Below are 23330 nucleotides of genomic sequence, written 5' to 3'. Positions count from 1 at the left end.
TTCTTGGTATGTTTCACGAATAACAGGAACAGAGATATCCTCTGATATTTTGAGACTCCCTAAAGCCAGCCAAAGATGCCCATTAATACTGTCCTTTAGCTCGTGGTCACAAAAGCGGGTCTCTTACCCAACTGGCACAGTGAGACCCAGAGCACTAGTCAAAAGGTGACCCTCACATCAGATTTCAAAAAAAACAAAACTTCCTCTAGACCTTTCCAAATGGAAGAGAATTAGCTGCAATGTGCCACCCTTGCAAGTGATACAAAGAGAGTGGCAGGGAGGAAAAGAAAGTTACAAAGCAGAAATTTTCAGTGGCCCGTCTGGTCTTGACTTCATCAGTACCACCGGCAGATACCTCTGTCAAAAATGTGAATGTTCTTCAAATGTAAATATTTGCAGTGACCTCTAAGACCAAAACGAATAAATGCTTCCATCTTTCACTGGGTAATACACAGATGAAGAAGTCTCAGATATGCATCAATAATTATCAGCCTGCAGCCTGAAGCACTTTATTGGACATTGAGTTGGATCTTAATGGATACTAATCACCACTAGAACATACAGACCTGCCCATCTCCAAGGCTTCTTTTGGGAGTCAGGGATTTGCATGTGACATAAAGGTGCCTGTTAGGAAAGAGATGAACTCCAATGGAGCTCAATAACCCACTTTCCCTCAGTGGCTTTATTATTTTTCTTTTAAACAAATTATCTCTCTGCTGTGCTGTTGAAACACATTTTTGTCTACTTTGCTGACATAATCAGAGCAAGTATAATTCCTTCCTCTTCCCCTGCAGTATAAAAGAGTCATCAGTTAGAGTAAAGGTAACAAGTTATCAAAATAGCCTATATTCTTGCTGGAATAAGTCCAGTTCAGTATCTGAGGCTAGGTCTACACTATACACTTACATCAGCATAACTACGTCACCCAACCCAAGCCCACACATCTACACTTTTTTTTTTTAGCCCCGTAGCATGACCCTGAATCAGCTGACCCAGGCTCTGAGACTTGCTATTGCGGGTCTTTTTTACTGTGTCGATATATCCTTAGTCTCCAGAATAGTTAGTATTAGGCAAATTTTTCAAGCTCTATTTATAAAAAGATCACAAAGGCGTCCTAACTGAATGTAGTGGAAATGGATGGGCTACTAATCCATGGCATCTAGCACAGGATAGGGAACTTAAGGCTTTGTCTATAATAGATAAGTGCACCAATGTAATGAAATAAATTTTAAAATCAGTTTAGTTAAATTGGTGCAATAGCTATAATTAATGCACTTAAACCAATTAAACCCATACTTGCATTGGTAAGTTATCAATTTAGCTAAATTGATATCAGCAATGGTTAAAAAGGTGTAAGTACTGTAGAACCCTGTTTAGCTGACCCTCCATTATCCGGCTCTCAGCGCACACAGGTCCAGAAGTGGGTGAACACTCCTGTGGCCACTAGATGGCGCTGAAGCCTCGCACTTTCCCATTCTCCTGATTATCTGAATTTTTGATTAATCGATCTGCCCCCGGTCAGACTCCCATTTAGATTGGATAAATGGGGTTCTGTAGTAGGTCTACATTAGGGGTTTGAACTAGTTCAATTACACTGATTTTTAAATCAATTTAGTTAACAAGTTAAGCCTGGTCTATACTGGAAAAGTTAAGACAAGGGTAGGTGTCATCCTTGGGACAAGAGATCTGCATAAAAGGTGACATTTACAGTTAGTTTTCCATCAGGTGTCATGCTATTCATTGTCAAAAAACTCCATAAGTGTGCACAAACTAGGTAAATATAAGCAGGCTTCTGAAGCAAGAGCAAGCAACATAAATACAGAAAAATATGCACAAAATTGAACAAGTCACAGCAAATTTATGCCTGATGCAGAGGGTTGTATATATCAGAGGAACCCTGAACAGTAAAAATATGGCTCAGCAAGGTAAGAGCTTTCTTCAGATTTAAACAGTAGCTTGTTTACAGAACAGGCCAAAAACCTGCCCATCCCAAGGAGACATGCAGCTTCCCTCTCTTGGAACTAACATCTCTGTTTCTCACTGTAGATGCAAGACAAACACTGGCCACTCTTATAAACTTTACAATCTTTTACAGGGACTTCTTTCAGAAAGGTGTAGTAACACATTTCCAAGACCCCTCCCCCTCACCCCACAGATTATGTGCACAGCATATCAAAGTGTTAAGATTATGTATTCATATTACCATTAATTCCTGTTCTACTGAGATTTAAGTTTTAACCAGATAAATTTGCTCCCTGCTATAATCTGGCATTTGGTGTATAAGGATTGTGGCCGCAGCATTTAAAAACAAACAAACAAGTCATCTGCCTTTACTTAAATTATATTGGAGGAAAAAAAACAGAAGCTTAGCAATTTTCTATATATGAATAGCTCCAAATGCCAGAGGGGATGTCTGAGAGGTCTAAGTATCATGTTTAAAATATAAAGCCTCCTTGAAGGCACAGTTCTAATCCTTGCATGGTTACCTCAGTTCTTCATCATTCTGAGGCAGGCAAACTGCATTCTGTACAGTTTAGGTTTCAAATGAGACTTGAGGGGAAAAAACCAAAAAGTCTTGTCTCTTTCTGCAGACCCCAACAATATCAGGACACATTTTGCATCAGACAAGAGCTGGCCTTGTGCTGCACAGCAATTTCATACTGCCATCTATACCAAGAGTTACTGCGTTTCAATGGAATATAATTTGTAAAGCATTTTGGGACTAAAAGGTGCTATACAAATTTAATATTTTCTAAAAGCAATAAGAAATTATAAATAAAAAGTCAATAAGGTTTAATTAACTTCCCTGTAAATAACTGCAGTTCAACTACTTGCAGCTAATAATCACAGCAATAGATGACAGTGAATCAGTGCACCTGACTTTCACACTTGGATTCAAATATGCGCTACATCAAAAGTTGGGTGCTCTGTCTAGGCTTCAGCAGACCCTTGTTTGTGTCATTAAACTAACCTCGGAGTTTTGCAGTCTCAGCTCCTGAAAGGTTTATGCATTGTGGAGTGTTACTAACATTGTTGCAGGTCAGAACCGAAGTGCAATAGGAAAGCCTTGTGGCTATATTTGCACAATACCTTTCTGCCGTATATGTGGTTCTAGTCAATTCTCTCAGTTCAGTATTGTTAAAATTCACACACAGAAATGTAGTATTGTGCTTAATGCATTGATTTCATTAGAACTTATATTGCATCTATTGGAGATCTCTCAATCCAGGCTTACTACATTTTTGGCATATAAGGTTTGTTTTACATACACACTTACAAGATGCTAATTAAAAAAAAGAAATACCAAAAAGTCCATGCTTTCTCGTTCTCTCTCTCACATGCACACGCCAATTTGACAGAACCAAAGCTGAAGCTCCCATTTTTTACTGCCCCAACCAGACACTTTGTTAGCTGACAGGAGATGGACATTTTGCACATGCCAACAAGGCACAGAAGGACAATTCTGTTAGGAAAAGTCTTTCATCAAGACAGAATATTCGTGGAATATAGACATGGGGAGCTGTATGCTGCAACTCCCCACCTTCACTTTCAAACGGATATTCCTCACAGGCAAAGTCCGCTTCAGCATATTGTCCAGTTAGAAGGCATGATAAGCCTATTTCTTCAAAACATCTGCCCCTTTCTTAAGTATGCCATTAGCTCAATGCACAGATTTAACCCAAACTGGTGCATTGCAGATTCCTTCACTGACCAGGTCACAAACAGCACTTCTTTTAAAACTGAGGGTTTTTTCCAGTCATGAAAGAAGTTGTATTCCTTTATCATGTAATCATTCAAGATACTTTATTGCACAGAAAGGACTGCTACAGACTGGTTCACACAGTAAATCTATTGTCTAAACAGGTTTATTTCTCCATCACAGAAAGTATTCATCTCATCTGGAAAATGCAAACAGCAAGGCTCGGTTCTGATCATTACAGGTACAGAGAATATTATGAATGGAGAACAGCAGTTACAGAATTAATCCTAAACATCATTCTTTAGTTACTGTTCTCTCCTGCCAAGTTTTTTACCTGAAGGAAGAGCATGGACTGTGTGTTTCCTTGGTGCAATCATCCTCCAGCTAGAAGTGCTGAGCAGCAGCTTGCAGAAACTGATGGTGGAGGCACATTCCAAGGAGCAATCAAATGAAGTATTACTTAACTAATGTTCTGTTGCTCACACCATTTCCAAGCCCCTGGACACATTCTTTCAAATAGTATTGAGACAGGATTTCTGGATTTCCTGATAGTATTTTCACCTGATTCAGTACCGGATCTGGCACCAAAACAGACTGGTGCCTCATTTTTACCACTTCTCCCCTTGCACGGTGGATCAGGTGAAAGTAGAATTTTCACTGTTAAAACGAGTTCCACTCTGAGTAATTCACGTATGAAAACATCACTAGCTCAGAAAGGATGAATTTAAAAAATCCATCCACTGTGTGTGCTCTTGGGTGCTTGAGCTGGGGGACAAGGAGTTAAATATAAAGTCTGAATGAAAAAATATTAGCTTCGGTAGATTTCACACTTTTGGTTTTTCTGGGTCCTCTGTTTGGGGGCTAAGACCAAAAATTTTAGCTCTAGTATGATGAGGCAGACACCTTGATTAAGGACCTCAAATTAGCTTAGTTTTCATAAATGCCAAACATCCATTCCTTCTGGTTGCATCAATGGTAACTGCAGGTGTTTGGTCTAACTTTAAGTAATCAAGTTTGAAAATTCTGGCTACGGGATCTGCCTGGGACCCTGGAGTCTAGCGGGTCAGGTGACCTGGGCTCTAATCCTGGTTCTGACATTAACATTGCTTGATTTGGGCACATCAGATAGTTCAGCCTCAGTTTCCCCATCTATAGTACAGGGGCAATGATATTTAATAACTTAATAGGAACACTGTGAGGGGTATTTAGAACCCCATGTCTACTGCAATGGGACAACGCATCGGCGCAAATGACGACATGACATCTTTTTGATACGCTGTGATGCAAGGCTCTTTGCACTACATAAATCCACAGAAATTGCCATTTTTCCATCCTCTTCACACTGCTTAGCTTGTCCACCTGCCAATTTTGCCTTCCTTATCCATATCAGTTTTCCTGTTTTCTCCCCACAGGAGTTCAGTAGGTCTCCTGCACCTGCTCTCACCCTACTGCTTATAAGAGAGGGCGCAAGGGGCAGGGAGAGGGAGATCCTTCACAACCAAGGATCTTCCCACAGACAGGGCAGCAGAAAGGGCTGAAGCACTGTCTAAGGAACTGTGTAAGGGGATGGGGGGACCCATTATGCAGAACTCCTCCCTTCTATAGGAATGGAACCCTGCTCCTGGGTAGCTTAGCTGCAAAACAGGGGAAGATAATTATTCCGATTGTTTATATTATGGTAATCCCGAGAAGCCTTTATTAATGCTCCACTGTGCTAGGCACTGTACACATAAACAAGACAGCTCCTGCTCCACAACACACACACACACACACACAAACACTCTCTCTCTCTCTCACAATAGGTGGGCAAATGTCACATATAAGACAACAATGGTGGGGTTCGGGAGAGAGACAGGGTAAAAGGTGAAGCCACCACAACAGGCACCAGTATCAACACCAAATGCCTAACCATTGTAGAGATATTTGTAGGCATCACAACACAGGTGAGATTTATGGAGGGATCTGGAGGACAGCAATGCTCATTTTTGGGAGGATCTCCTCCAAAAGGGATAGAATGGGTGAAAGCACAAAGGTGCTTGAATGGGTGGGAAAGGCTAACAGAGGTGGGCAGGGAGGAGATGGGAATTAACAGCTCAGTAATGTGCAAGAGTTGACAGGTCTGGCAGGGCTGCATCACAGAGCGACTTAAAGTTAAAGATCAATAGTCTAATTGACAAGGCGGTGAAAGGAAATCCAATGCAGGAACTCAGAGTGAGGAAGCTAGCTGCTATGTGGAGCTCCTAAGCCTTCCAGCAGTGGCAGTCTCAGTCCGCCAGACTTAGTCTGTCCCTGCAAGCCTCTGATTGCTTCCCCCAGCACAGTGTTTCAGCCCTCCACACATGGGCATAGCCATTGCTCACCCAGCCAGCCACACAGAACAATAAGCTCCCCTCCTGCAGAAATGGACCGTCATTTCCTTGACTTCAGATCTATGAGGGAGGGGTAGGCACTTGCTATGCAGAACTGCTAGTGCAGGATCTCCTGATGAGCATTTAGCTTACTTGCCCCAGGACCCCTTATGATTTGTGGCCATTCTGTCCCCCCATCCCCTCCCTTCAACAAATTTAATATTTTAATTGTGTGGTGAACTGTTTGAATTTTATTGCCAAGGATGGGGAGGTGCAGCATACAGCTCCCCATTAATCTTATGTATACTGAATGATTTCCCAACTAGCTAATGTTGCTGCATAATTCTCATTGACTGCAACAGAATGTAAGCATGTGCTTAAAGTTAATCACATGCTTAAGTGCCTTACGGGATAGCGATGATTTAAGCACATGCTTAACTGTTATCAATTCTATGCATTACAGTAGTACCTAGAGACCCCAATTGAGAGAGATCACATTGTAGTTGGCACTGAACAAACCAAACACTTAGTGAAGGGCAGCCCCTGCTCCAAAGAGCTTACAGTCTAAGTAGATAAAGGGTAGGAGAAGACACTGTGGCACAGAGCAGTGAAGTGACTTGCCCAAGGTCACACAGCAGGTCAGTGTCACAGCTGGGAAAAGAACCCAAGACCCCCAAGTCCCAGTCCAGTGCCCTATCCACTGGGCCACCCTGCCTCTCACATGCTTCAGGTGCTTTTGCTGAATCAGGGCCATAATTCAGAGTAGTTCCACTGCGTAAATCAGAAGGCCTTGTTATATAAGGTAGGTCTGATGCAGCATATAGTATTCGGGGCCCTAAGCATAGCTAAATTCCATTAGCATATAGAAGTATTAAAGCTAGTGACAATGACAGAAGTGGGAAAGCCACTTCTAGCATCATTCCCATCGTCTCTCTCCTCTCCTGCAACATTTTGGAATGCAGGAGTGTGGATTTGCGGAGCAGAAGTGGCTTTGCAAACATCCAGACAACTGACTGAAGCATCATTTTGCCCCCAAAATGCAAAATTTCCTAAGCGTGCTTTGGCTTTGAAGAAGTTCCATGAACCAAAAAACAGACAAATGTTATGAAAAAAAGAGTTTAAACAGATATACAGAGGAAACATCAGTGTCAGCACCCAGCAACAACAGGCACACTAACATCAATTGGAGGGATTCCACTATATAAGGCAACAATGAAAACTAAGCAGGAAATACCGTTACTTGGACCTAAAGAAAGTACCCTGTAGATGAACCTGCTTCCTGCTTGTAGAGCCAGGAATCTGAGATAGACCCAAACCAAAACCACAGGTTTGGACACTTCTAAATATGAGGGGGTTAAAATATCTATCAGTATTTGACTCTTACCAAATATGAGGGTCTTTGGCCTGCAAACTTGGATCTGATATTTTGATTTGGACTCATCTCTATTAGCAATATTGATCCTACACAATTGAAACGGCAAACTTATGCCAGCATTCCATGGGTGTTTTACTGAGGAAAAAATACTGTACAAATGCCCAGATGACTAATCAAACTGCAGTTTCTACTACTACAAATTTTTCTAATTCCACAGACTCTTGTGTTCTCTCATTCTTGTTCCTCTAAATTCAGTTTATAGATTTGTATATGAAGCATCCTAGTTCAGTAGCTATTGGGGCAAGTGGAGAATCAAAGTCACATCAAGTCAGGCATGTTTTAGTTATCAGCCAGAATCTTTTCTATTTCTTAGATTCCCCCCTCCCCCCACTCCCCCGTTCAGAGCATTGAAGCACCAGACTCATTTACAACAGCTAGAAAGCAAGAGGTTAGACTGTTCCTGCCCTTTTGAAAAATGTAAAACAGAAATTTGGTGGTGGTGGGCTGGGATGCTGCAATCTCACATTCAGAAACCCATTTAAATCACAAATGACATGAATGTAGGGAATTAAGGGTAAATTTTCAAATGCACCTAAGTTATTTAGGAGTGTAAGTCCCATTTGAAAATGTGACATAGGTACCTAACTGTCTATGTCACTTCTGAAAAGGCTATTTGGATACTTTTGAAAATATTATCCTTAATCTCTAGTCATAAAACCCCAGAGTTTGGCACAATGAGGCAGCTTCTCCCATCTGGGAAAGGGTGAGATAGCAAAGGCTGAGATGTATGTTTAAAAAGGTGTTGAAATCTACACAGCCTATTCATGCTTGACCTGCCTGCCTCTCTAGCCAGTGCTATTAATCCCTCTTTTAAAGAGCACCAAAATTCAGCAAATTCATAGATAAAGATAAGGTACCTTGCTTCAATAGGTCCAAATCCAATAGGCTTTAGTTTCTATCTTCCAAAGGACTTCATCTCTCAATGGATTTTCCTCATTTGCATCAATTACAGCTTTTCTAAGCACCAAGGAATCTTGAGAATCAACTTTGTTTTGTCTTGCTTCCAATTAGATTTTACAGACAGACTGTGTTGTTACTAATTACAGGTTCTCCCTGGTATGGTAATTCTTTCCAGATAACTGAAGCACTAATTAAAAGAGATTTTTGCCTTTTCATTTCCCACCCCTTGGAATACATTTGACAGATGTTGTCAAAACAAGGTTTTTCTTCAAAATACCACAAAAACTACCCCCCAAATTATATCTAAACTTTGTAGATTTTATTTTGTGCAGTGGTTTGTTTTGCATTTGATTGTGTGTGTGTTTGGGGGACAGGAGAAACATAGGACCCCTACTAGAAACAGATCAGTGATTCTGTGCTAATGATCTGGCACGTGTTATGAATCAATGAAATTAATTTGGGCTCTTTCTGTATGGTTAATTTATAAATACCAATATGTAATTATAAACCATGAGAAATTACTAAGAACATAACCTTTCTAAAGAAGAGTTATAAGCTACCGAATGGCAGGACCTAAAGTAATTATAAGGAAGGTAACAGTAAAAGAGGAAATTAAGAAGATACACTAATTCAGCCTTCTTCATGAAACTCATCCTTAAACTTCCTGTGTGGGTGCCAGCACTGGAGGCTCATATTGCTCACCATATGAAGATTAGCACGTCAGAGACTTATGTTTTAGTGGACTGGTGTTAAACAAAATAATGGTTCATTTTTAGCAGATGAAACAGTATGATATTTAAAATGGAACTACCTCTGAAGCTATGTGCTCCCATGGGTGAGATCCTAGTGCGTAAGGGAGATATTGAGGGTCTGCCCATCCCCTCCATAAACAGTTTTTAATACCACACACACAGTGTTATTCATTAGCTATTTTCACAGTGGATTTTAACCTAGCGCAGGAAAGCCTTAGTTACACACAGCCTATATAAAACAAGTACATAGAATAACCATGTGCAGTCTCTTCATAAATTGGGTAGCTTTCCTTTCAATAGACATTCCTTTAATATTTAGGATGAGCCAGAGGGTGAAGCTTTTTACACGCAACATACTTCTATGCATTATGACTAAGGCTGTGAGTTTGTCACGGAGGTCACGGATTCCATGACTTTCCGGGACCTCCGTGACTTCTGCAGAGGCTGGCCTGGGGGCTGCCCGAGCAATTCAGGCAGCCCCTGGGCTAGCTGCATCAGCTGCTGCTGGGGCAGTCTCTGGCCACTATGCCCCCCTCCCCAGCAGCAGCAGGAGTTTGGGTGTGGGAGGGGGCTCAAGGCTGGGGGTTGGGGTGCAGGAGGGGGTGAGGGCTCTGGGCGGCGCTTACCTTGGGGGGCTCCCCGGAAGTGGAAATATGTCCCTCCCTCCCTCAGGCCAGGAACCGCAGCCAATGGGAGCTGCGGAGCCAGCACTCGGGGCAGAGGCAGCGCGTGGACCGCCTGGGAGCTGAGCGAGGGACACATATCACCACTTCCAGGGAGACACGCGGAGCCGGTTAGGGTAGGGAGCCTGCCAGCCCCACCAACCCCTCCCCCCAGCACCAACAGGGGTCCCAGGCCGCCCCCCCGCACTCTAGTACCCACGGGCCGCCTCCTCTCCCCCTTCCCCCAAGATTTAGGAGGGTATACAGTACAAGTCATGGAAAGGTCACAGGCCGTGAATTTTTGTTTACTACCTGTGACCTGTCCATGACATTTACTAAAAATACCTGTGACTAAAACAGCCTTAATTATGACCAATCCATTGATTATTAGTTTTGTTCTTTTCAAAATAAACAAGATGCCCACCTTCATGTGTGTTATCTTTGTGCCTGCAACAGATCTGCCCTGGGCTTCAGTTTCTTATCTATAACATGGACAATATATAGTTACATACTTTATAGGATTGGTGTTAGGATGTTTCCACAGTATTCTGATCACAGACAGCGGTATGAATCCTAAGAATCAGTATTATTACTAGTCATGAACTGAGCCCAAAGCATATGCATGGTCTCATCATATAGTAATATAACAATGTTTTGTCAATTGCTAAAGTCAATGAAAGGTTGGTTCAGTACAGTATCTGAATGTGTTCTATAAAGGCATAACTGTAGCACTGCAGTTAACTGATTACATAATGATTCTCTCATTTCTTATAGTCAAGCATGTTCAGTAGCCTTACTTATAGGAAAAAAGCAAATACCATTGCCATCCATTAACCTTCATAATAGATCCAGCTGTAAAATAGATCCAGCACATCTCTGGATAGTAACTTCAGACACTTTCATAAGCTATAACGTCTGCTGTTCCCATGTCAAACACATACTTCCTTAGGACAAGCTAGATACTCTTATCTGCTCCGCACAGCAATTTCATTGCTGGATAGTTTATCTGCCCCATTGTGCTTTACAGCTTTTCGTGTCCATTCAAAGACTATTTCAGTCCAGCTGTTATCTGTATTGCTGGTGATACACTCTGCCCACTGCCATCTGTTTCCTTTTCTTTACAATCATTCCCAGTGCTTTACTTCATTGGTTTGCCCTCTAGCTCACTGTCTTGTTCATAAAAATATACTTCTCACCGTTCTCTCTACACCACCCCAGCTTCTTCAATCAGCAGGTATTTTGTGATGACTGATAAACCATGTCTCTAGTCAGCGTGTGAAAAGTAAACAAAAGGAACCTGATCTACTGCAGAGTGATCAGACATTAAAACCTTCCTACTCATCCATCATCTCTCCCCTTCATTCATGATCTTGTTCTCCGTGTCTTTCCTCCTCCCCTCCCGCTCTGTGTGCCCACACCTCTTTAGCTACTAAATTAGGTGACCTATATGGTCCAGCAAAATTTTCATGATAGTTGTATACAAAATATGTAAAAAATTGTCTGACTATGGGTTATTGTGTACTTTTCCTATGTACTTTTAATGGATTTTTATCTGGCATAAGATGCTACATGTGCATCTAAGGGTGTAGGGAAAAATATATTCTATTATTTGAGTATATGATCATAGAATTACAATCTGTATTATAAACACATGCACACAAAGAAGCAGAGTTAAATTTGCATTAGCAATCTTAACTTTGGCATTCCCAGACTTTCAGGTGCTTAATGGTCAGTTATAACTTTCTTTAAACTTTTATTATTATTATTATTATTATTATTATTACTACTACTATTAAAAGAAAAAAGATTAGGAGTTTCATTCCTGAAGACTTCTAAGCACTTCTGGCTTGCAACAAATTGTGTGTACACCTCTACCCCGATATAACGCGACCCAATATAACATGAATTCGGATATAACACGGTAAAGCAGCGCTCGGGGGGGGCTGTGCGCTCCGGTGGATCAAAGCAAGTTCGATATAACGCAGTTTCACCCATAACGCAGTAAGATTTTTTTGGCTCCCGAGGACAGCGTTATATCGGGGTAGAGGTGTAAGTTCCATTATCTGGAAATAAGTTTCTAGAAACCACATTTATATTATTCCTATTCCTACACATTGGCATCTTCCCTTTTAAGTTTCTAAATTGCATTTCTCTTTCCAACCCCCTAATGCAAGACCGAGAAAAAGCTCAAACTCCCTCCCACTAGGAAATTTGTTTTCAGGAAGAAAATGTGAGGTAGAGTGCTTCACAAATACAGCCTTAACAGCTACTGAAACTGCAATACTGTATCTATACCCAGGAAAAAATATATATTTTAGAGCATTTTATTATCCATGTAATTATAGACTAAATTTTTTTTTAAAAAAGCAGACACCTGTGAGATTAAAACCCCTCTTATGTATGCTTCATATTTACATGAGGTCACTATCCTACTTAGTTTGCTGCTTAGAGATGTACCTGCAGCCTCTTCTTGCAGCTCAGTCTCTTCTAGGATTGCAACTTTACAGCTGGGCAAAAGCAGAATTGTTCCTAGCCCCAGCAGCAAGTGACAGCCTATTGCCGAGCCATGCTCTTTCACTAGTTGCAAATGGAAACAAGAATTCACTTTGTACTATTGCTGCTTCCTTCCACTATCCCTCACTGCTCCTGGCTGACTGAAGAGGAGAGAGAGAACATGGGGAACTGGGCCAAAATGTGGCCTTGTGGAAACCCTATTATCACAACTGCTCTTCTATTTTTCAGTTTTCCTTAGTGCCCTCCAGTTCTGTCTCCTTTGATTCATTTTTCAAAAAGTATGATTATAACCAACACTGGCACAGCCCCTTGCTCACAACTTGTTGTTTATTTGGGAAGCCATACCTTCAAATGGACAGTATTTCTGATAGTGTGTAATCAGGTGTGGAGATTAGGTGTAGCCCAGTAGTCACTAAAATACAAAGCCAAGGAACTTCTAAAATGCTTAAATAAAGTAAATCATAACCAAGTAACAGCTCAAACAAACAGCCAGGAGGAGCCACTTAAAACGGTCTGTAAAGTATGCAGCACTATTGACCTGGGCTCACAGATTCACAGTTATAAATCCAAGAGCTCCTTAGTATCCTCACAAATGCAGTTATAAGCCTCCGTGCCATGCAGTATTCCCTCCCAGGACTCAACAGTAACCTCACTAATGTTCAGATAAATCCTAACACACTGAAGTCACTTTGTTGTCAGGCAATTATACACAATGGTCACTCTCCTGTGACCTCTGCTAACATTTAGCTGAAATGCTATTGATTTGAGCAAACTGACGACAGCAACGCTGGATAAGAAACAATTTCTTTAACACAGAGAAATAATACATCTATAAATTAAAATTAGTACATTGCTTTTCTAATTTTGTAACTTACCAAGCTTAGTGGCTCCCTCTGGTGGATATTCAGGAAACTGACCCTCAGATGGGACGCTTACTGTACGTCGCAGGCACCGCCCTTTGGTAGATTCTGCCTGCTGCTCCTGTAGCCCCTCCACAGGCATCTACAGAAAAAGATACCAACATCTTTAATTTGTCATTATATATTTATTCTAATACTCAGTCACAATGAGATTTGTTTAATTTTTCACTGATCTGGCAATAATATTCAGACAGGATGCAGCAGATCCAACCTTACCACAAAATTCTGGAAAGGTTACAATCCAGAAAAGGGGAAGTAAGTTTATTATAAAAGAAGTGAGCTACCAGGAAATGCAACTATGCAGAGAGACTTGTGCATAGCACACAGAGGTACACGTGTCTGTGCCAAAAAGACACCAAGCAACAAAAACAAACAACATATACAATTACAAGGTAAATCTTGTACCTGGAAACTGGTTTCCCTATTACTGAGGACCAAGAGCCATTGGTCTGAAGTGCTACTCATTTCCATACTGTTAAAATCAGGCAGAATTTACTAATCAGATTACAAGGCTTCTTAAACCCAAGGCCTCGAGACTCTACAAAAGCATGAAGTAACTACTGCCAACAAAGACACACAGTCATTACAATCAACTATAACAGAGGACTGGAATCAAGATACTGTACTTGGATAGATGGACCACTGTTCTGATCAGTATGGCATACAAAAAGGACAGAGGAACTTTTGAATGAAGGTTGTTACTGATGAGAAGGAGATGGAAGATGCCTGAAATATTTTATGAATATTATATATACACATCTCTGTGTTTGATTGTTATAGCATTTGCTATATGATTACTAAGGGTTAATGCAGGCTTATTCAGATTTATTAATTGCTAAAGGTTATACATGGGTTAGAATGCACACAGATAAGAGTGTGGAGAAACTTCTGATAGCCACCCATTTACCAATAATTAATGGACAACACAGAATCAACTGCTTGGAACTCTCTCTCCCCCCAACCACGTAAATTGGTTTGGCCAAGTTCAATAGAGGCAGGGAGACAAAGAGATTTGGGACTGATGAAAGGTCTGCCCCTGAAAACAGGGAAAGAGACTCAGGGACAGTGGGGAAGCAGACTGAACCTCAGTTCCCAGACATGGAGGTGTCTGGATAAGCCAGATCTACCTAAGCTTTAGGTCAGGCCAATACGAGATGTGTGTGCAGAGTGTTGCATTACTAACCCTTTGCTTTTGCTGTGCTCTGTTCTGGCTATTGAGACTGAATACTTTGTTTTGAAAAAGGTCACAGCTCCTGAAGAGAAAACTGGCAGGGCTCTAACCCAGTCGGGTCTGCTGAGGAAGTCAGTCAGTTCACAGGGTGCTATATCCCACGACCCAGTCTGAGAGTCAGGGAGGAATCCCACAATTTTCCCAGCGAGATGAAGGCAAGAGGTCTATCACCTGCAGGGTTGCACTCAGAGTTACTGAGAGGCTGAAAACGCAGCTATCCCTGAACCAAGACAATTGGTTCCCCTTGTTGGACTACCCCCCTACAATAGGTAGACTGCTACCAATGTCTGTATTTTCAGTTGCTTATATATTTCCATTATAGCCCACTATTTTCAGTTATTTAGATATTTCCTTAAGTTTCACTGACTGGGCTGAAATTTTCTGTATCTAGTTTCTCCATAAGTTTGAGAAAACTTTTGAGCTGTAATAGACTATAAGGAGAGTGAACAAAATTGTTCCTCAACAAACAAATTCTTGCCATCTTTTTTGAATAGCTCTGCATATGAAATGACTGTAGGTAGAAAACTGATGTTTTAGCAGGGCAATAGTCCTTTGTCAGTGGTTACTAAGTGCTCTAGTGAAAACTGGCTGAGATTTGACAGAATTAGAAAACACTGAAAAAAATGCAAACTTCAGACATGCACAGCAATTATTTTATACAATATTTTTTAAACAATGACTCTAAAGGAGACCTGGCCTCACGGGAAACTGCACTAGCAGCGTACCACCAATCTGGAACTATGCAGTTTTTTCCCCCCTTTCCAAATTACTTATTCTATAAATTTTCAATTAAAAATTAACTATGAGACATTAACTCTGCACAGATAAGCACTCAAAAGTCAAGAAATGTAACTTATTCTACCTTCTTGTGCATATGACACTGAGATACAGTCTTTAATTGCATGGTCACATAATATTTCACATTACACACAGGATCATGTTCTTTATATGGTTGAAGGAAAAAATTGCATCTTATAATTTATGGAGTGAAAAACTCAGCCTCGCTGTGCACCTTATACATAAATGTCTTTTATTGTTCCTGTCTGGCATAACACAAAGTAACAGTAATAGCAAAAGATATTGGTAATTTGTATCAAAGGCATATAAAATATGAATAATATGTTGTATTATTTGAGAAATGTATGTGATCATCTAGTTATAGATTGTACCTTAAGGGCTCATGCAATCTTAGCTCCGGCATTTCCTGACTTTTGAGTACTTAATCGTGCAATATTAACATTTCTCTTAAGGTCTTCTTTTTAAATGTAATTTGATACTATGCTTGTCTGTTGCCTCCTTCAAGCATTGCTCATTTTTTCAAAATAAATTTCCCAATTCCCTCATGGATATTCTATTTGAAACTTTATAGTTTGATGGTGGATTTTTACTCAGACGATTTGATGAATGAGGTCTATTTGAGAGAGTATTAGTAAACTAAGTGGACACTAATATTTTTGGTTTGTGTTACACTCATTCAAACAAGATCAAATATTAGATTTGCAGTTTTCATTTGCCGACACCATTTAGGCATATTTCCTACTGAATGCTTTTTCATTTCTTTTATCAATCTTTATCTCTGCATTTTCTTTTAGATTGCTCTTGTTGAATGCTGCATGTAATATCTTCATAGTATCCTGTGCCCTACTCCACTTAACCTCACCCACAAAGCCTCAAGGTGCTGATTTGTGACAACTACCCTTTAAGCAGACATGCACCACCACTCTAGTTCTAATTCTGTAGTCAATACAGGGAAGCTCAAAAGCAAAGGAACTAAGACTAGATTGCTAATTAGCCCACAAAGTGGATATAGTCCCTTCTCTCTAAATACAGCTTCTCTACACCTTTGTCTATCTTCTTGCATCAGACTCTGCCACCCGGTAACTATTTTTACTTTTACATGACTAACCCTACTAGACCTCAGATCCATCAGTTGAGGCTGGTATCCCTGCATCCATTCTGCTAGCCATGCAAAGGCAGACAATGGGATAATAGGTTTCCCGCTTCTCAGAGGCCGACCTTCCAACAAGGTTTCTAATCTATATTCTTTGTTAGTAGGAGGTCCAAGTTTCTGCAGCTATGCCTAAGCTTAGTTTTCAGCTGTATCATCAATTCACTGTGTCCTAGAGGGGATTATGGCCAGTGGAAGGAGCTATTACTGAGAAAAACAAAAAGGGCAGAAAAGTATCTGTGCAGAAATGCATGAGCGAAATTTACCTGACTCATTGGTCCATGTTTGGTGCTGATACCAGACAGGTATAATAATATTTAATGAGTGTCTTATCCAGTGGATCTTTGTGATTTTTCATAGAGTTTATTCAATATTTATTCAATAGTTTCTTACAGCATTTTACCAGCTCTGCATCACGTTGAATATACTATTCAACAAGTACCAGTGAAATCCATTAAATAGGACCATTTTCCCCCAGATATTTGAGACCCAACAGTTGCCTAAAACTTGATTAGGGCTCTTTAACTAGTGGCAAGGTTCACAACTCTGATTGCCTTCCACACACATGAAATCCTAACTTGGGTACTGTAATTAATACAGGTATCAAATATGCCTTGAAGATCTATGAACAGCTACAATCCTCTCTCTGCCCTTTAAACTCTCTGCAGCAAGTAAGATTGACATTGATCACACCATGTATATTCAAAATCTTTAGCTTCCTCTCGGGGAGGATGAGAATCAACATGCCCATCTCAACATGTGAGAAATCTTGTCTGGAAGAATCAACTAAACTGAAGTTGAAGTACACTATTTCCAGGAAAGGCAAGCTCAGATGCTTGAGAAGAGTCTTATCACTATTGTTAGTCCCTCTAACCAGAGACTCCCATAATTTACATGTGGATGAAACTTCCATCTTTCTTGGTCTAGTTACAGAGAATCCCTAGCCAGGGCACAGACAGTAATAACTGCCCGTTTTTTCCCCCAAGCCAAGTGCTCTACTATCTCCTATATGTTAACCAAGGGCCAGAGAGGAGTAGAAAATGTAAGTTTAGACTAGTTAAAAATAGCTTGCTGGATGACTCAAAAAGCTGCATGTTCCAGAGGTCCAACTACCTGATATCCCAAGCAGCCAAATATATCTTTCACCTGAAATTAGAAACTGTACATTTGTCTGCCTAATGAATCAGATCTGTGTCTCTAAGTGAGCAATCTGTCTTATTCCTCCAATGTAACATCTCAGCCTATGATATGCCCTAAAAGATGTGAAATGAGATACAGTAGATATAATCAGAGAATGTACAATCTAGGAACTATAGGGGATGTTTGCTTGTTCTCTCTAAATTACTGTTGCACTATAGAAGCAATAAGAATTTTAACACACCAGAAGATAAAAGAATACTGAAAGATATAAGCACCTAACCTGGATATGTTTCAGAGTAGCAGCCGTGTTAGTCTGTATCCGCAAAAAGAACAGGAGTACTTGTGGCACCTTAGAGACTAACAAATTTATTAGAGCATAAGCTTTCGTGGGCTACAGCCCACTTCTTCGGATGCATATAGATATATATATATATACACACACACACACATACACACACACAAACAGTTTAATACTGTACACAGCAATGATGATTGTGAAGCTTGGTTGAGGTGGTGGAGTCAGAGGGTGGAATATAATTCTGACAAATAAAAGAGTATGAAGTTGAAATTCCAGGATTTATTTTTAAGTTGTGTCTAAGGTAGCGCTAAAGAGGATGAGATAGCATTGGTGAGAAGGTCAACAGTTGAAAGTTAGCAGAAAATGACGGATACTTGCATACTAACTGTAAATTAACTCTCTTGGGACTAGCACATGTACTCTTAGTCAGGACCATTTGGAAAGCAATGTCTGCCAGGGTCCCAGATATGTTTCTTTGCATAAACTGAACCTTCAAGTGGAAGGTTTTACAAAAGCAAAGGCCTTGACTCCAACCCATCTCCTTTTCACTTAGTGTTTTTCTAAATTGGGTGCCGTACACCAGGGGTTCTCAAACTTCATTGCACCATGAAGCCCTTCGGACAACAAAAATAACTACATGACCCCAGGACGAGGGACCAAAGCCTGAGTTTGCCTGAGCCCCGCTGCCCTGGGTTGGGAGGCCAAAGTCAAAGCCTCGGCCCCGCCGCCCCGGGCGGGAAGGCCAAAGCCCCAAGGGCTTCAGCCCTAGGCAGGGGGCCTGTAACCCAAGCCCCGCCGCCCAGGGTTGAAGCCCTCAGGCTTCGGCTTTGGCCCTGGGCAGTGCGGCTCGGGCTTCAGCCCTGGGCTGTGGGGCTTGGGTTTCAGCTTTGGCCCTGGGCTCCAGCAAATCTAAGCCAGCCCTGGGGACCCCATTTAAATGGGGTCGTGACCCACTTTGGGGTCTGGACCCACAGTTTGAGAACCACTGCCCTACACTATAAGAGGTTTATTGGTACAACTATCAGCAAATTCTGCTCCTGTAGATGCAGCTTATATAATCAAAAAAGTCATTTTGCCAGTATAATTTATAAGGGCACAATAAGCTATACAGCGAAAGCAATTTATGGTGGTATAACTGCATCTACACTAGGGCTTTTGTAGGTATTGAAATGTCTAAAAAAAGAGTCAGACCCGCAACCAAAATTGCTACGCCAGCCAAAATTGTTAGAGTAGATTTGGCCTAAGTCTGTCTTAAAACAGTGCTGGGTTCAGTAAAATTATTCTTGTTTGAAACTGTGTTTTCAGTCTAAACAAACTCAAAAACAGGGTTAAAGACTCTGAAGAAGAGAGGAAGGTAAGTGGCAGGGGAATCAGGGATCCATACTGTCATTTTAAACTAGCATTATTTACTAAGGGTGTGGCTACACTTGTGAGTTAGAGCGCATTAAAGCAGCCCAGTGCACTCTAACTCATGACCCGTCTACACTGGCAAGGCACATAGAGCGCTCTGTCTCTGTGGCTAGAGCGCTCCTGGTACTCCACCTTGGCGAGTGGAACAACATTTGATGCGCCGCCGCTGGAGCGCTGTGACGCCAGTGTGGACGCCCTCGTCTGTTAATGCGCTCTGATCGGCCTCCAGAAGTGTCCCACAATGCCTGTTCTAGCCACTCTGGTCATCACTTTGAACTCTACTGCCCTGCCCTTAGGTGACCAACTGTCAGACCTGCCCTTTAAATTCTCTGAGAATTTTGAAAATCCCCTTCCTGTTTGCTCAGCAAGGCGTGGAGTGCTCTCAGCGAATCTTTCCAGGTGATCATGCCTCCATGCGCCAGGTGATCCCCAGTATGGAGCAATGGCGAGGTGCTGGACCTCATCAGTGTTTGTGGGGAGGAAGCTGTCCAGTCCTAGCTGCGCTCCAGATATCAAGGGCCATGATGGAAAGCAGGGCCAGCTCTGGCTTTTTGGCCGCCCCAAGCAAAAAACAAACAAACAAACAAAAACTGCGGTGCGGCCAGAGCCAGGGTGCAGGGGGACTCCCTGCGCTGCAGACGTGCCCTGGCTAGCGGGGGGGGAGAAGGAGGGGAGAGAGAGAAGGGGGGCGGCCAGGGCTTCAGTGGGGCGCTACCATGCGGCCCCAATTGGTGCGCCGCCTGCCGGGAGGCTCCACGCCGCTCCGGTCGTCTGGGAGGGAAGGACGCGGACTGCCCTGCCGGGCTTGCTGCAGGGCGCTCCCGTCCTCCACGCCGCCGCCCCCTACAGGGCGGCCGGAGCGGCACAACAAACAAACAAACAAACAAGCAAGCGTCTGTGTCGCCCTAGGATTGGGCAGAATGCCGCCTCGAACAATCTGCCGCCCCAAGCACCAGCTTGCTCGGCTGGTGCCTGGAGCCGGCCCTGACGGAAAGGGGCTATGACCGGGATGCACTGCATTGCGGGGTTAAAGTGAAGGAGCTGCGGAATGCCTACCTCCCTTGCTTCCAAGGTCACCCTCAGCAGTGAGATATCTTCCAGGACGAACTCCTGTGGAAAATGTGGGGACAGTGTTCAGTACAGGGGCCCCCTGCAGCTATTGGCTCTCCCCAAGGCACAGAAACCCAGAGGACAGTACAGCCATGAAATAATCAGTCTCCCTTGACCCTGTGCTTACTCACCATTTTGGGGCTCCCGTGGGTTATGTGCACTTGCTTTGGGACCGGCAAATTATGTTATTGTGTAGACTGTGCTTGCCCTCCTTAAGTACGGGGGAATCATTGCTCTGTCTGTGTTATCACCGGCTGAGAGGCTGCAAAGAATCAGGAAGAGGCCATGTAGAAGCAAAGAGGACATGTTGCATAAAGTCATGCAGCAGTCCCTTAATGAAAATCAAAAAGTGCAGGAGTGGTGGGAGAGTGAAAGGAGGGTCCGCCAGCAGAATGCAGATCGCTGGCACCAAAGCACGGAGTGGCTGATAAGCATCATGGAGCGCCAAGCGGACTCGATCCAGGCGCTCATAGCCGTGCAGGCGGAGCACTACTGTGCCCCCCATCCTCCCAGCCCTTGTCCCAAAATTCTTTCCCTTGTGCCCCCATTTCACCTCCAACTGACTTTCCCCAACATCCGGGTTCTTATCGCCACCAGCTGCCTCCAACACCTGTAGCTTCACCACCCAGCCCTGAAAACTACGACCCTTACCCACTGCACTCAACCCCCATCACCATGCAGTATAGCCATCCTGAAGTGCAGCCCTCATTGCACAGCACTCCAAACAGGAAGGCTGAGTATGATAACAGGACATACGCAAATCTGTGATTGTACCGTTCCCCACCCCACCCCCTTGCCCTTTTTGTTTCCCAAGCAGTTGTGTTTCTTTTCAATAAACCGATTTTTTTTGCTTTGAAAACATTCTTTATTATTGCATAAAGTAAAAGATACCTTAGCCCAGGAAAGCAACAGGCACTGCAAATCAGTGTATCATACGTAGCAAACACACATTACTACTCACATTGGAACCACTGCACTTCACTCCCATGCAGGGCACCAGACATTATTGGTGGCTTTCAGCCTCAAATTGCTCCCTCAAGGCATCCCTAATCCTTGCAGCCTGGCGCTGGGCCCCTCTAATAGCCCTGCTCTCTGGCTGTTCAAATTCAGCCTCCAGGTGTTGAACCTCCGAGTTCCATGCCTGAGTGAAGCTTTCACCCTTCCCTTCACAAATGTTATGGAGGATACAGAATGCGGATATAACCGCAGGGATGCTGTTATCAGCCAGGTCCAGCTTCCCATACAGACTGCACCAGCGGCCCTTTAAACAGCCAAAAGCACACTCCACAGTCATTCGGCACCGGCTCAGCCTGTTGTTGAACCGCTCCTTGCTGCTGTCCAGGCTCCCCGTGTAGGGTTTCATGAGCCACGGTAGTTAAGGGTCTGCAGGGTCTCCAAGGATCACAATGGGCATTTCAACTTCCCCTGCGGTGATCTTCTGTTCTGGGGAAAAAGTCCCAGCTTGCAGCTTCCTGAACAGGCCAGTGTTCCGAAAGATGTGTGTGTCATGCACCTTTCTGGGCCAGCCTGCGTTAATGTCAATGAAACGCCCACGGTGATCCACAAGTGCCTGAAGAACCATAGAGAAATAGCCCTTCCGATTAACGTACTCTGAGACTAGGTGGGCTGGTACCAGAATTGGAATATGCGTCCCATCTATCGCACCTCCGCAGTTAGGGAAACCCATTTGTGCAAAGTCATGCACGTTACCCAGAGTCACGGTTCTTCTGAGCAGGATGTGATTAATGGCCCCGCACACTTGCATCAACACGATTCCAGTGGTCAACTTCCCCACTCCAAACTGGTTAGCGACCAATCAGTAGCTGTCTGGAGTTGCCAGCTTCCAGATTGCAATAGCCACTCGCTTCTCTACTGGCAGGGCAGCTCTCAATCTTGTGTCCTTGCACCGCAGGGTAGGGGTGAGCTCATCACATAGTTGCATGAAAGTGGCTTTTCTCATCCGAAAGTTCTGCAGCCACTGCTCGTCATCCCAGACTTGCATGACGATGTGATCTCACCATTCAGTGCTGGTTTCCCGAGCCCAAAAGCGCCGTTCCACAGTGGTGAGCATGTCCGTGAATGCCATAAGCAATCTTCTGTCATATACATTACTCGAGTCGATATCGTCGGAGTCCTCGCTGTCACTTTGGATCTTAAAGAATAACTCGACTGTCAAATGTGATGTGCTGGCGAGACTCATCAGCATATTCCTCAGCAGTTCGGGCTCCATTCCCGCAGACCGAAAGGGAAGACAGAGCGCGCAGTACAAAAAACGTTGAAAGATGGTGCCAATTGTGGACAGAAGCAGAGGGATTGCTGGGATACGAACCGATGGGACAGGACCCAGAATGCCCGGCACCCCTCTCCCCCTTCCCCTTCCCATAAGCCACAGCGCCAGAATGGGAAGAGGTGCTCTGTGGGATAGCTGCCCAAAATGCATCACTCCCAATGCCGCTGCAAGTGCCGCAAATGTGGACACGCCAGTGCGCTTGCAGCTATCAGTGTGGACAGACTGCAGCGCTTTCCCTACTGCGCTCTACGAAGGCTGGTTTAACTCAGAGTGCTCTACATTTGCAAGTGTAGCCATGCCCTTAGTAACCTTTCTTTCTCCCTGAAGTATTGTCAGTACTGCTTCCCACTCTTGGGAAGTTAACTAGCATTAATCACCCTAAGGTGTAAGGAGAACTAGTTTAATACTGCACAACTGCCCTCAGGCACCAGATCTAGCTGTCAATTCACAGAAGTAATGCTGCATAAATGTGTAAAATGAGCTCCAGGCAGCAACCTGGCATATCTCAACATTGGAGAAGTCTTAGACATGCTGTGTCAGCTGCTTTAGACTGGGTCAGATGTACTCCAAGAGTAGGTGGCACAGAAACACCTGCAAGGGCAGAACCAAAGCTCCATGACCTATGTAGCATATTAAGCCTTGTCTAAATAGTATTCCTCCTGCTCCCCCCCA

General features: G+C 43.1%; 1 protein-coding gene across 2 annotated transcripts in view; it reads right to left on the bottom strand.

Moving 5' to 3' along the window:
• LOC113407534 (ras GTPase-activating protein nGAP-like) overlaps positions 1-23330 on the bottom strand; it is a 279190-nt gene that overhangs the window by 110868 nt on the left and 144992 nt on the right. For both annotated transcript variants that reach the window (XM_026656145.2, XM_026656146.2), the window contains exon 3: positions 13187-13313. In XM_026656145.2, the coding sequence (XP_026511930.1) occupies positions 13187-13313 (127 nt within the window). The remainder of the gene's footprint in view (positions 1-13186; positions 13314-23330) is intronic.

This window comes from Terrapene carolina, unplaced genomic scaffold (genome assembly GCF_002925995.2).
Source record: "Terrapene carolina triunguis isolate 2854851 unplaced genomic scaffold, T_m_triunguis-2.0 Scaffold212, whole genome shotgun sequence".
Taxonomy (NCBI): Eukaryota; Metazoa; Chordata; order Testudines; family Emydidae; genus Terrapene; species Terrapene triunguis.
This window is presented reverse-complemented; position numbering and strand designations above follow the sequence as displayed.